Source organism: Lissotriton helveticus, chromosome 2_1, assembly GCF_964261635.1.
Source record: "Lissotriton helveticus chromosome 2_1, aLisHel1.1, whole genome shotgun sequence".
Taxonomy (NCBI): domain Eukaryota; kingdom Metazoa; phylum Chordata; class Amphibia; order Caudata; family Salamandridae; genus Lissotriton; species Lissotriton helveticus.
In genome coordinates, this window is record NC_136059.1 from 2,132,865,932 (window position 1) to 2,132,881,138 (window position 15,207).

A 15,207-nucleotide genomic window follows, 5' to 3' on the forward strand; every position below is an offset into this window, starting at 1 on the left:
GAGCGCCCTGAAGGACTACCACCAGTGTATAAGGGACACCAAAAGGACCTTCATCAGAGACAAAGTCAAGACCAACTCATCCAACGTCAAGGAACTATTCAACGTCATTCAGCAGCTCGCAAAACCCACCTGCAAAGCCACTGACATCACATCCTCCCAGGAACTCTGCGACAAACTGAGCACCTACTTCCACCTGAAGTTCAAGGCCATTTACGGCATCTTCAGCGAGCCAGCAGAAAACAACACCACATCACCCCCCTCCGCCGAAAAACCTATCCTCACCTCCTGGACACCCGCGTCCATCGAACTCATCTCCTCAATCATGAATAAGATGCACTCAGGAGCCCCAACGGACCCTTGCCCCCTCACATCTTCCACAGGGCCGCCGCAGTCATCGCACTCGGACTAGGACGAACAATCAACTCCTCCCTCTTATCTGGCATCTGCCCAGACGACTGGAAGCGTGCAGAGGTGAAACCCCTCCTCAAGAAACCAACAGCGGACCCAACTGACCTGAAGAACTACCGGCCCATCTCTCTCCTCTCCTTCGCAGCCAAAGTAACCGAAAGACTCATGAACGCCCAGCTGACCGCCTTCATCGAAGAAAACTCTATCCTAGACCCATCCCAGTCTGGCTACCGCAACAACCACAGCACCGAGACTGCCCTCCTCGCTGCCAATGACGACATCCGCATGCTGCTAGACCAGGGACACACCGCAGCCCTCATCCTACTGGACCTCTCTGCAGCTTTCAAAACTGTCTCACATCGCACACTAGCCTCCAGACTTCACAACGCAGGAATACAGGGATCCGCCCTCGACTGGATTCAATCCTTCCTTTCTGGCAGAACCCAGAGGATCAGTCTCCCCCCTTTCCTCTCCCACCCCACTGACATCTGCGGAGTATGACAAAACAGACAAGGCTAATTGAAAAGTACGACCAGTAGTGGCGCCTGCTGTGTGTCACATGTTATGATTTCCGTAATTTATCTGCGACGGTGCCCCAGAAAGGAGGAATAGCCTGAAACCCCCAAGTTGGACCTTGGTCCTAAATACAACAAAACATGGGATCTGTGCACACGTCAATTATTAAACTGTACAATATCGACAGTTAAGTTTCATGCAAAACAATTCAGAGACAAAGAATGTTGATTTAGTCTTGATTGCTGTGATCTTCAATTTTAATTTGCAACGCCCAGCCAACACGTGTTTCGTCAGGGTGGTATACCCTCAACTTCGTCAGGGCTCCAAATGGGCAGCGATATTTCAATGACTGTTGCAACAAGTTTGTTTCCTCTCCGCCGGTTGTACTTCCGTCCCGGCTGCCAGGTTCAGACGAATAAAAAGATTAACACCGCTTAATATCCAGCTGGCTAAAATCAGTATCGATATTTCAACGTTGTAAAGCACTTGTGTGTGTGCAAGGTCTAGTTCGGAAAACGGACGCCGCAGCTCCAGTACCGCTGCCGGTAGCGTCCTCGTTTTATTCGTCTGAACCTGGCAGCCGGGACGGAAGTACAACCGGCGGAGAGCAAACAAACTCCTTGCAACAGTCATTGAAATATCGCTGCCCATTTGGAGCCCTGACGAAGTCGAGGGTATACCACCCTGACGAATCATCTGTGGAGTACCTTAGGGATCTTCGCTTAGCCCGACACTCTTTAACATGTACATGGCCCCCATCGTCGCCATCGTCAGACAGCATGGGCTCAGCATCGTATCCGACGACACACAACTCATCCTCTCACTCACCAAGAACACAGAAATCACCGGACCCAGCTTCCAGGAAGGAATGGGAAACGTAGCCACCTGGATGAAGGACAGCTGCCTAAAGCTCAACTCCGAGAAAAAGGTCCTAATCCTCAGACCCGGCACCTCCGCCTGGGACGACACCTGGTGGCCCTCCGCCCTCGGGAGCCCACCCACACAGACAGACCAGGCTCGGAACCTCGGCATAATCCTCGACTCCTCCCTCTCCATGAACCACCAGACCAATGCCGTTACTTCCACCAGCTTCAACTACCTCCGCATTTTCCGCAAGACCTTCAAATGGATCCCAGAAAGACCGTCACCCACACACTCATAACGAGCAGACTAGACTACAGCAACACCCTCTACACCAGAATCAACAAAACTCTTCTACACAAACTCCAAACCATCCAGAATGCTGCAGCCAGGCTCATTCTAGGGACTCCACGCCATGAACACATGACCCAACACCTTCGAAACCTCCATTGGCTCCCCATCGAGAAGAGGATCACCTTCAAGCTCCTCACCCAGGCCAACAAATCCCTCAACAATATCGGACCCAAATACCTCAACAACCGAGTTTGTTTCCACGTACCCAAGAGGAACCTCCGCTCCGCTGACCTCGCCCTGGCAGAGATCCCCCGCATCCGCAGAAACAGAACCAGCGGGAGAGCTTGCTCCTACATAGCAACCAAATCCTGGAACAAGCTCCCAGTCAACATCAGACGCTCGCCAACCCTCCACAAGTTCAGGAAGGACCTCAAGACCAGGCTCTTCAACTGACCCGGAGCTGGCTCTTCGACTGACCCGGAGCTGCCCCCCCTCCACCCAGCGCCTTGAGACCCTCACGGGTGAGTAGCACGCTCTATAAACCACTGATTGATTGATTGACCAGAGTTGTAAAAAAAAAAAGCAATGGAAACTTACATTGAGGGGCACATACATACCTTATTCCTGAAGAAAGTGGCTGGGACATATTTAGTATACTCCGGGGGCTCAAACTACTGCTGGTCTTTTTTGGTCCATCCATCAGGCATGTGATTATCCAGGCCCACGTTTTGTCGAGACTGGACTACGCCAGCTCGCTCTACCTGGGGGCCAACAATTCTGAAATCTTGAGGCTGCAGAGAGCCCAAAATGCAGCTGCCAGAACTCTCCTTGGCCTTCCTAGAACCTGCTCCACCACCAGCGCTATTCCTCGGCTACACTGGCTGCCGGTGGCCAGACATGTGGGGTTTAAGTCCCTCTGCTTTGCTTTTAGGATCTTAAATGTATCCTCTCATGACATCCTGGTCAACCTGCTTTGATCATACACCCCCACCCGCCAACACCACTCGATAGGTCATCACCTGGCAGTTGTTGCCTGGGTTAGGAGAGTACGAGCCGGTGGGCGCTCTTTCCACACATTGGCAGCCTAACTCTGGAACTCACTCCCTATACACATTCGTAGCATTGATAATTACCTGGCTTTCCGTAAGGCTATTAAGACTCACCTCTTCCGTTCACCCTAGGCCTCCCTCTGCCGTTTGCCTCCCTTTGTGTTTGCTATTAGCGTTGGGACGCCCCTTTGCTGGGGCAGCTATGCGCTCTATAAAAGTACATAACATAACATTAATGAGTCGGTGACTGGGGACACTGCATTCAGAAAGAACATAAGGACATAGGTTCCTCCCCCACCACTCCCAAGTACACAGGCATGACCAATGATGATACTCATGTAGCTATTCAAAGACGAGATTAGACTCCTGCCTGTGTCCTTGAACATGGGAGACGTTCGGCGAGAGACTTCATTTCTTCTTTGACTTCACACACAAGATGCAGAGGCTAACAAGCATCGTCAAAGCTAATAGTTCTGCATTGGCCACCAGCCTTCTGGCTTTGTTTTGCCGCACTCCGCAATCTAAAAAAACAAAAATCATCTGCTACAGGGACCACATTTTTTAGTGTCACAAAACACAAAAAAAAAGAGAAATCACACAATACCATAGCACTCCCTGGCATTCAACACCTATAAGTAGCTATGATATACACATTATTTAATAAAATCAAAAGGTCTTGGCTAACATATACCTATAAAATATAATCACTCTGGCATTGGCTGCAAGCCTTTTGCCTTTGAGAAAGAAACAAACAAAGAAAGCAGGCAAGAAAAAAAGAAGGAAACTGAAAGATGAAAAGAAATCGAAAGATGAAAAGAAAGAGAAAGGTGGAAGTAAGGCGATACAAGGAAGGAAAGCAAAAGAAGAAAGGAAGGAATGCGAAAGAAGGTTGGAATGCAAATGGAGGAAGGTAAAGAAGGAAGGAAGGCGAAAGAAGTATAAAGGGCTAGAAAATGTTGCATGCATGGAAATAAGGTGTGTGTTAGTGGACTGCACTACACTAAGAGTGCACGTTACACCCACATAATTCTTTCATACCTCAAACCAGGGAAAATTGTTCCTGGACACTGAGCCCACTGGCCAGAATGACCCTATACTTCATTGTTCATACGCCTGTTAGAGATGCAGGGTTGATTTCAACAGGCTTTACTGAGGAAAGAGAAGAGAGCCTCTTCCACAGGATGCAAATCAGGAGCAGGATAAAACATAGATGGAAGCTGTAGGTACCAAACGCCACTACTGCATCCACATAAGTAATGGTTGATAGCTTCAAGAGATGCCTGTTGGTGTCTTCTGTATCAACAAGTAGGCAGGTGTATATTTAATTTGGCCAGGCTGATCACCACGGTCTGTTAATGCTGTCTTGTCTGCTTTGGTGCCCATTATATCATGCACTTGCTCACCATACTTCTATTGTTTATGGGTCTCATATATTGTTATTTTTTATTTACAACTGTTGATTAATTTTTATGCTCATCTGTTTATTATTATATCACAATATGAAAAGGTTCTTTAAATATATATATATTTGTATTCGTATAAAGTTTAGTGTCATCATATACGACTAAATGAAATGTAAAAAAATAAATGGGTGATAAAATAAATTACATTATTTTTTTAACCAATCCGTCACAAATCCCACAACGGTTTCACACAAAAGCGGTGAGAATTTCTGTACAACATTTTTTTAGCTGTCTCAGGGAGAGAGGATCCTTTTGATTTCCAGGCAACTGTTTGTTTCTGCATCAACGATACTGACCAAACATTCTGGATTCTCATAAACAGAAACTGCTCTTGAAGGCGCCAGGCAGCCTGCTCTCGGATTTTAGGCAAGCTACAAATATAATGCGCCATTCACAACAGCTGACTTACAGTGAAATTCACATTATACAATATATGGTCTGCTTCTATATCATTTACTATGTTATCATTGATAACAAACCGGTTTCAGTTGTAATATTGTTGCATATTCTCTGCACTTTTAACAAAACCTAATAAATGTTAGGTCAAACTTCTTGTGTGTGCTCTCTTGGGAGATAGATTTAAAGGAGCTCACCTAAACATCCGTGTCTCTGATCAGTAATGTTACCTCCTAATTGAAACTCCCTCTGGGTAAGTTCAGTAGAGAATCGTGGGAAACGACCTGCCTGTCCTGCCTGGTCTGAATGGAAACTGCAACTCCTGAAGGTCAAGGGAAATCTACCAGGTGTGGTCAGGTACTCCATGATATGCGATAGAGCAGAGCGTTATTTGCTAAAGTGGGACTACGAAATTGGGAGTGTGAGAAGTAGGCACATGTTGTGAAGGTAGGATAAGATACAGTGAAAAAAACAGAAATCCTACATGATTTAGAGGGCCGTTATGAAGATGGAGTGGCCCTTTTATGTTATGTTTGCCAAGACTCGAAATGGGGCTGAAATGTACGTTCATGAATCTTAAAGGCTGTAACAATCATGTTAAAAGACCAAGCATAACTCAGCAATTCAGGAGAGAAGGGGTCGGGAGATCTTTTTGTAACTCTCCAGGACGAGGGGTAGCCTGAAATAATTATCTTCTTAATCGTACAACACAAAAGAGGAACAAGAATAGTGAATGGGAAAAGCATAAGCACTGCAGATGATCAAGGGATATGGGTGCAGCTACGCAGCATCTTTGACATCAGCCCTGCATAACCCCTGTGTTAAAACAGTCCTTTTCTAGCAAGCATCTCACCTGGCACCTTAAAAGCACTAAGGTGCCCTTTGTGCTTGTTATAGGTTACACAAAGTTTGATGACTGATGACTGGTGGCTGAGAGCACACAGCCAATTGAGGAGATCAGTAATATGGCCCAACCAAACTCAAACTAGATGATCTGGGCAAACAATCTGAATAGGCCTACTGAAAGTCCACGTGCTAAATACTTGAAAATATGTTGGCCAGATTCTAATTGCAAAAAACACAGTTGATGGACAGAATGTAGAACAATGTCATACATTCACCCCAGTACAAAGATCTGGGCCTAAATCCATCGTTTTTTTGCACTCCACACCACCCAGGGTTAGACACTGGCTATATGCAAATCAGCTCTGACCCTGTGCCTCATGGGAACAGTCCAGTCCGAACTACCAAGCCATGTCTTTCCCAGACCGGAATCAAGCATCCAAGGACCGGTTTCTGGCTATCAGCCTTCATCAGCCTGGATAGCTTGACTCCAGTGGTGTGGAGAGCCTGGGACTCACGTCTGAGCATACCCAGCCCACTCGGGGTGAAAATTGCAAAAAACACAGTTGATGGACAGAATGTAGAACAATGTCATACATTCACCCCAGTACAAAGATCTGGGCCTAAATCCATCGTTTTTTTGCACTCCACACCACCCTGGGTTAGACACTGGCTATATGCAAATCAGCTCTGACCCTGTGCCTCATGGGAACAGTCCAGTCCGAACTACCAAGCCACGTCTTTCCCAGACCGGAATCAAGCATCCAAGGACTGGTTTCTGGCTATCAGCCTTCATCAGCCTGGATAGCTTGACTCCAGTGGTGTGGAGAGCCTGGGACTCACGTCTGAGCATATCCAGCCCACTCGGGGTGAAAATTGCAAAAAACACAGTTGATGGACAGAATGTAGAACAATGTCATACATGCATATAGCCAGTGTCTAACCCAGGGTGGTGTGGAGTGCAAAAAAACCGATGGATTTAGGCCCAGATCCTTGTACTGGGGTGAATGTATGACATTGTTCTACATTCTGTCCATCAACTGTGTTTTTTGCAATTTTCACCCCGAGTGGGCTGGGGATGCTCAGACGTGAGTCCCAGGCTCTCCACACCACTGGAGTCAAGCTATCCAGGCTGATGAAGGCTGATAGCCAGAAACCGGTCCTTGGATGCTTGATTCCGGTCTGGGAAAGACATGGCTTGGTAGTTCGGACTGGACTGTTCCCATGAGGCACAGGGTCAGAGCTGATTTGCATATAGCCAGTGTCTAACCCAGGGTGGTGTGGAGTGCAAAAAAACGATGGATTTAGGCCCAGATCCTTGTACTGGGGTGAATGTATGACATTGTTCTACATTCTGTCCATCAACTGTGTTTTTTGCAATTTTCACCCCGAGTGGGCTGGGGATGCTCAGACGTGAGTCCCAGGCTCTCCACACCACTGGAGTCAATCTATCCAGGCTGATGAAGGCTGATAGCCAGAAACCGGTCCTTGGATGCTTGATTCCGGTCTGGGAAAGACATGGCTTGGTAGTTCGGACTGGACTGTTCCCATGAGGCACAGGGTCAGAGCTGATTTGCATATAGCGGGGTCTAACCCAGGGTGGTGTGGAGTGCAAAAAACCGATGGATTTAGGCCCAGATCCTTGTACTGGGGTGAATGTATGACATTGTTCTACATTCTGTCCATCAACTGTGTTTTTTGCAATTTTCACCCCGAGTGGGCTGGGGATGCTCAGACGTGAGTCCCAGGCTCTCCACACCACTGGAGTCAAGCTATCCAGGCTGATGAAGGCTGATAGCCAGAAACCGGTCCTTGGATACTTGATTCCGGTCTGGGAAAGACATGGCTTGGTAGTTCGGACTGGACTGTTCCCATGAGGCACAGGGTCAGAGCTGATTTGCATATAGCCAGTGTCTAACCCAGGGTGGTGTGGAGTGCAAAAAAACGATGGATTTAGGCCCAGATCCTTGTACTGGGGTGAATGTATGACATTGTTCTACATTCTGTCCATCAACTGTGTTTTTTGCAATTTTCACCCCGAGTGGGCTGGGGATGCTCAGACGTGAGTCCCAGGCTCTCCACACCACTGGAGTCAAGCTATCCAGGCTGATGAAGGCTGATAGCCAGAAACCGGGCCTTGGATGCTTGATTCCGGTCTGGGAAAGACATGGCTTGGTAGTTCGGACTGGACTGTTCCCATGAGGCACAGGGTCAGAGCTGATTTGCATATAGCCAGTGTCTAACCCAGGGTGGTGTGGAGTGCAAAAAAACGATGGATTTAGGCCCAGATCCTTGTACTGGGGTGAATGTATGACATTGTTCTACATTCTGTCCATCAACTGTTTTTTTTGCAATGGCCAGATTCTAATAGCTTCCATATGCATATGCACCAAGAATGCGTGCAATCCATGTCAAGATTACCAAAGTTTGGTAATTTGGAGACACTTATGCTTATCGTAGAAGTTACTCACACCAATCTTCTATACCTAAATTGCACACCTGCAGACATACGTATCACCATGGATGCCGACCTATTAGCATTTCGTGATGTAAGATCTCAAAGGACAGTTTCTGATCACCCCGTCTGTCTTTGACTGTGTCAGAACGGCCTAATGAATGGTAATTGAGTTTTTCAACACAACGCACAAGAACCCTCAGGTCTATCAAAAAGTTGCTGAGGGATGACAAAGGTAGGCTATGAAGAAGGCGTCCCTTTAGAGGATGGTTTCCCTCACCCACCAGAAATGGAATGCTTCATCATTAGGAATCCTCCTCGCATAATGAAACCTAGTCATGATGCGGGCTACAACCGCCACGCTGCGAGGGAGGAGCTCAGGGGTGTTTTCGTGAGAGGGGATATGGCTAAAACCCAATGTGATCTGACCGAGTGTAGTGTGGGGTAGGGTGCAGGAAGTGAAGTAATGTAAAACTAGCTACATATGCTAGGATTAAAAAAACAAGAAGTATGACAGAAAACATTAGATCCTATCGTAGTATGCTCAATTTGACATGTTTCAGCCAGTGACCTATAGAGGGTCGTGGCTTTCATCAGGATCTTGAGTGGGCTACTCGATTTCTGAAAGCATTTACATAAAGTCTTCGCCTGAACAGCGCATGCGCGCTGTTAAAGGCTCGACCTAAAAATGGTTCAAATTAATAAAACTCTGAAGGTCAAATCTGTACACACCCTTGTGCTAAAAGAACTCTACCAATACAGGCCACACAGGTTGTCAATTCAAAAAAGACTAGATCTGTAAGCGGCCCGTAAAAAAACGTATCGCTGCACAGAGTGTAAAGGGGTTAAGTAACAAGTGTAAGTGCAAGAGTGTCACTTTAGCTAGCCTAAACTTCAGACTTTTTAACAAGGGCGTGAGGAAGCGTTTTCTTAGCAATGAGAAAAATTTACACAGTAGTACAATATGTAACATGTCCGGAGGAGATCCAAGATCGCAGCCACAGGGACCTCTTTGGTCTGACGGAAAAAGGGTCCAGCCGGAAATACAAAAAAATTATGAAGCTGATTGAATCTTAAACGTGTAATTAAGAATCGATGAGTACTAGTAAGGACCGAAAGGCATGGTTTGATACCTGGAACTGACTTTAACATTACATAGGCCCTCACTGAGGATTTACTAAGTTCAGTGTTTTCACGATTCACAGTAAAAAAATGATGACGTACGTCTATTATGCTTTTAACCCGCTCGAAACTTTAAGCGCTGGGTGCAAAGAAAATGTCTGGCCTTACTTTATCCTGGAAAGACTCCTTTACGTACCGTATCCAAGGCATTTTATTACCATGTTCCAATGCCAGACAATCCAATAGGATTGTGCGGTTTAGACCCTTATGCTTACATGTCCATATCTTTATCCAGTACACTAAAGGTTTGATTGCCCCTTGATCCACCAAATAACCAACCCCTAACTGTTCATGCACAGACCAAGCTGGGTGCCTTGGGGGACTCGCATGATCCGGCGCAAAAACTTATTTTCCGCCACCAGTAATATGTGTGGTGGCACATACCCCCAAATTTCACTACCATATAGAAATGCCTTTAGATTTATACAATTTAAAAATAGCCTCCTGGGCCCATGAACACAATCTACGTGCAAAACTAGTGATGGCTCGCAAGGATTTATTCAGCTCGCTCAGCTTACCTTCTAAGAGGAATTTCCACTGTAATTGGTCACCAAATAACACACCCAGGTAGCGAAAAGCCAGGACCTTAACAAGGGTATGGTTACCAGCTTTAAAACCTTTCGTCCGAATCCCCCAAATCCCACCACTAAAATATAGGACATGGAAAAATTAGCAGACAGGTCCAGCATGTCCATACATGCCACAAAAGCATCAATTAAAACCTGCAGCCCCCGGTCCATACGGGCCATAAACACTGCGTAGTCGGCATGAAGTAGTCCTGGCAAAGGTCTTCTACCTACTCTATGGGAGTCCGACTGGAGTGCCAAAAGAGCAACCTCGAGGCCATTAACATAAACTGAGAATAAAAAAGGAGCTAATATACAGCTTTGGCCACTACCCTCATACAATTAAAATGATTAGTAAGGTCTCCCTCATTGGAGAATCTCACGACCGCCATTGTGTGGGTATGGAGTGATATGAGTAGGTGGACAGTGCAGGGATCCACTCCCAAAGAGGTTAGTATGTCTCACAACTTAGGCCGGTTAACCCGGTCGAAAACGGACATAAGGTTCATAAAAGCTAAATACAGAGCACCTGGCTGAGCCACTGTGTATTTAGATATCAGGACATGAAGGTTAAGACATTGGTCCGTAGTTGACAAGCCTTCCCGGAAGCCATATTGGACATCCGATAAAATCTGATTATCTGTGGCCCACGAAGACAATCCCAGCCCAAAACCTTGACTACAACATCAATGAGGGAGATAGGGCGGTAAGATTGCGGGTTATCCTTATCTCTATTTAAAAAAAAATAAAAAAATCAGCGGTACTATAATAGCAGTGGACCAGGAGCGCAACGTCCCTTTTGAAGGCGCCGCATTTTAGACTTGGGTCAATATAGGGGCCCAAACCTCGATGTTATCGCAGAAGAGGTCCGGAGGTATACCGTCAGGGCCTGGGGCCCTATTTAGTGCCAACAACTTGATGCTAGAATATACCTCCTCCAGGGAAAAGCTAATTGGGGAGACCACCAGACTGGGAGGTTTCTCTACGCATTGCTCGCCCTGGCAACCTACTTTGTAATTTTTTTCATAGTGAGACACACTTGGTCTATGCAGGAGTTGCTCCCCACCTAAACTTGGGAACTATCTAGAGTTCTCTGCTTTGTTTTTGCATGATTTATGCAGCACTCTAAGCCTGAAAGGATATTGTTTTGACTTATACTGGGTGCTCCCTTGTATCTGGACAAAGCTAAACCTCTCTGAAGAGCTGTAGTGACATCAAAACATGTGTCAAGGGTTGCTTTTATTCACTCCAGGTTGGTCTAGATGCTATTTTACCAATTAAAAACCTTAATGTGCCTGGAGTGATAAAAGGCTTTTATCATTTTACAGCTTGGCATGGGTGGCACTAGCTAGTCCTATGCTTAAAGGCTTTGCTGTATAAATAGTGAAATGCTTTGTCCCTTACTAGCTCAGCATGGATCGTACTGTGCCAATCTTATGCTTAAAAGCTTTGCTAGAAAATAGACATTTGAGGTGAGCTGAAATTGCTCTCCGCCAACACTTCCAAACTTTCCAGAGTTCTTTAGAGTTCTCTACATTTGTTTTTGATATATATATATATATAAAAAAAAAATATATATATATATATATATATATATGCACACAAACTAATCGTATTTGCTAGTAGGAAACGGTGGGTCTAGTTGGTTCCCCAGGATTCATGGGTATCTGGGTATCCCTACTGCTGAAACATTTTGACAGTACCATGATGAGCTGCAGGTGCCTACATTTTGTAACTTCCAGTATTCCATCTAGTGATAGGCTGCAGTGTCCAAGTTTTGTAACTTCCAGTGTTCCATCCATCGATGAGCTGCAGGTGCCTATATTGTACTTGGCTTAGGTACTAGCACATTCCTAGCATCAACAGCCATCCCGTTGGCACGTTACACTTTCGCTGCAGGTAAGAGGTGCAACAGGTCAGCTGGCAGATTCCCCAAAGAACACTTTCTAAGCGGAACACCAGACTTTTGGCACCATGAAACTATCAATGGTCTTCGGGTTGGAATTCCAATTCATTTTGGGATCGGTCGTTTATTTGGTGTTCAAATTAGGGCCTCTTACTAGACACCAGAACAAATCACAACCTGTCTATAATCTGTGTTCGATTGACTGGGGACTGTAAAGAAAGCTGAGGTAAAAGAACAGAATTTAAAAAAAAGTTTCCCTCGTGGTAGACCACTGCCCATCGGCACGTTAAAGTTAGTCACTTGGTCTCTCAGAGTAAAAACAACACAGTGCGTTCAAAAAAGCAAAGAGGTTTTAAGAGATGCAAACTATTTGTGGTAAGTAATGTAAAAGAGGAAGGGGGTGGTTGAACTGTTGGTTTCTACAAAAGAAGTTTAAAAGTGATTTTAGTGTGGGTGTTACAGTATTTACCATGAAACACGGAAGGACAGAGTTCAAGTGTTTCCTATACGTGGTGCTGGCTGTCTCGTCGGAGTAAGTGGCGAAAGTAGATTAGGATGGATAAAATGCCAGATAGATTAGCTTCTTCTCGACTTTGCAACAACATAGAAAGCCTCTCTGCGTAGTTCAAAGTGACAGCCATTCATTCCGGCTGTCACTGTTGAACTACGCAGAGAGGCTTCAGAAGAGAACCTTTTATATGAAGCCACACAACAGTACAACAAGGGGATTCACAAGATGGTAGCTAATTATAGCACATCGAGTGCGGCTTCCATCCATAGTGGGTCGTGTTATGTCCTTGTTCTGCAACCTCTCCGGGGTACTAAGTCCTCTCTGGAGCCTTATGGCATGGTGAAGCCATTGTACTTAGTCCACCAAAGTAGTTTAACTCGAGGTGGTCCAAGATTACAATCTACCTTGTGAAGGAGTAATACAAACCATGTTGACCAGGAATACACAAGGTGCTCTTCTACACATCCATGTACATTTTCACAACTGAAAATTATGTCCAGCGTGTTTAATAGAATTAAAATGCATACCTTACATTCTTGTCATTAACGCATCTGTGCGTGCATTGCTCGCTTTATTGTTTGATTTATGTCGCTTAACTGTGCCTACCCTCTTCTGCTAAGAGAAGCCTTGTATTGCATAATCTGCAAGTGACTGCAGGGAGTAATTACTGTGTACTTATGCGAGTCGCCAGTTCTGCATATGAAGAGACTTTACATTTACAGATGACATTTCTACCAGTAACCTTTGTTGTACCGTTCACAGTATTAACAATACAGAGAAATGACACACCAAAGTGTGTTAATTAAAGAGTAAACTTTTCAAATTAAGATTGGCCCAACAGAATCGCAGGTACCTGATTCGCCCACTAAAAATGTGTGTTTTGTATGTTCCATCACTGCTCGAGCCACGCCAATGGCATTCTTTATTCTTCTGAGATTTGCTACAGCCCCAACTTCCATCGTATTTCTGGAATACATAACAAAGAGGCATATTTATTTATAGAACAGCAATATTGAAGTAAACACTCAAACAATAGCCATTGATCATGGACTGACAAAGGCTATAAACGTATGACGTTTCCTAAAGATTGTCCAAATCAAGAGACGGCCAGGTCAGTGACTTAGTTTCAATATATACAACAAGCACTGGCGAAGCAAACAGATCTCACATTTGCCAATACTTGTTTGCTCCAAGTATTATGCAATGCTGTAGATTATCGCTGCAAGCAATGGAAAGGTAAATACCAGCGTTGGTCATCTTCTACTTAAAAAAAGAGAATTCCAAAGACTGCCAGTTCCCATGTTTGAAGAACATCAATGCTTGAAGAGCTAATCAGCAAATATTAGCAAAACCAAACAAAGAGGGCTAGCTGGGCACATCCTTCATGGGAGGCAAAGGCAGTGGGCGCAGGATGATCTAGGGAACAGAGGGAAGGTTACTGTCATCACCACAAGGGGAGTGCTCAAAGCACTACCCTGTCACAAAGTCCAATGGGAAAAATAGTGGAAAGGCCATGTAACTTTCCAAGAAATGCAATGGCTTTAAAGATAACCCACCCCACCAGTAACGCGCTGTCTGTAGGTGATACCTAATGAAAAAACAACTAGAATTAGGCAACCATGTTTGCAGCAGAGATGGAGTAAAGTAAATAAATAATACAATGTATTTGCTAACATTCATGATTTTCAGTTTACAACTATAAAGCATAGCTATTCCATCAAGTGGGAAAAAGAATGCTGTAGTCGAATACAAAATTTAAAAAAACGAATACAACATACCGGTCAACTCACACTGTGCCACTGCGTGACACACAATATCGGCTCTCATCGCACTGTCTCCCAGTGAGGAGCCAATACCACACGCTTGAAGTGAAAGCAAGCTGAAAACCACTGTAAATAGTGGTTGTACAGCTTGTTTTCTGAGGCTTTAAATTGCCCACATCCATTAAGGGGTGTTAAACCACCCCAGGACATCAGCCCCAGCCAGCTTTTATTTTTTGGGGGAGGAGGGGGCGGAATGGAGGAGAGGGTCTGGGGGTAGGGGGGGTTTCAAAAGTGCCTTGTAGATATTTCTCGACATGAGGCCCAGCCTCCTTCAAGGCCCGCCACCTCCTCATATGGTGAGATTGTTCTTCAAGTTGACAGGTATGATACAGTACAAAGAAATTATGAACATTTTGAAGATAAAAGTAAATGTACACATTTCAGTTAAGCAGAGTAAGGCGGGAAGAATAAAAAATATTTAACAGTTATACAGGAGACGCTTACGTTTCAGACAAGTGAGCAATTTATGGCAGCGAGTAAAGCACGGGGGAATTTTGGGTTGAAGTGAAGCACTTGTCAATGTTCTTATTAAAGGGAAATTTGGCAATGTACCTTATTTGTACCAAATGTGTTTTCACATAACAAATTAAGTTTGTAATCAGTGTACAAGTCAAGTAAAACCACATTCGTATTTTTTTAAATATTTTTATTCGTTTTTTTATAAAAACAGCACGGAATTATATGACAAATTAAACAATCAAGAACAAAGAAAAAGAATTTCATCCTATTTCACAAAGCAATTAAAAGAGGCAGATAAAAATAGCAATTAATCCAACAACATTTGCAAACTTCAGAATTCAATATGGCTAGCAAAAACAATGAGTTCCCATGCCCACACAATCAAATGATTCAGGGGCCATTAAGAGCCTGAGACTCCTTCCAACTCAGAATGGGAGCCTAGATGCACCTACCCAAGAGTCTACCTCTTTTGCCC

The 15,207-nt window shown here is 44.9% G+C and overlaps 1 protein-coding gene across 1 annotated transcript in view; it reads right to left on the reverse strand.

The window, feature by feature from the left end:
- AGA (aspartylglucosaminidase) overlaps nucleotides 1-15,207 on the reverse strand; it is a 311,611-nt gene that overhangs the window by 193,185 nt on the left and 103,219 nt on the right. Inside the window, exon 3 of the mRNA XM_078677092.1 lies at nucleotides 13,304-13,416. Within this exon, the coding sequence (XP_078533218.1) occupies nucleotides 13,304-13,416 (113 nt within the window). The remainder of the gene's footprint in view (nucleotides 1-13,303; nucleotides 13,417-15,207) is intronic.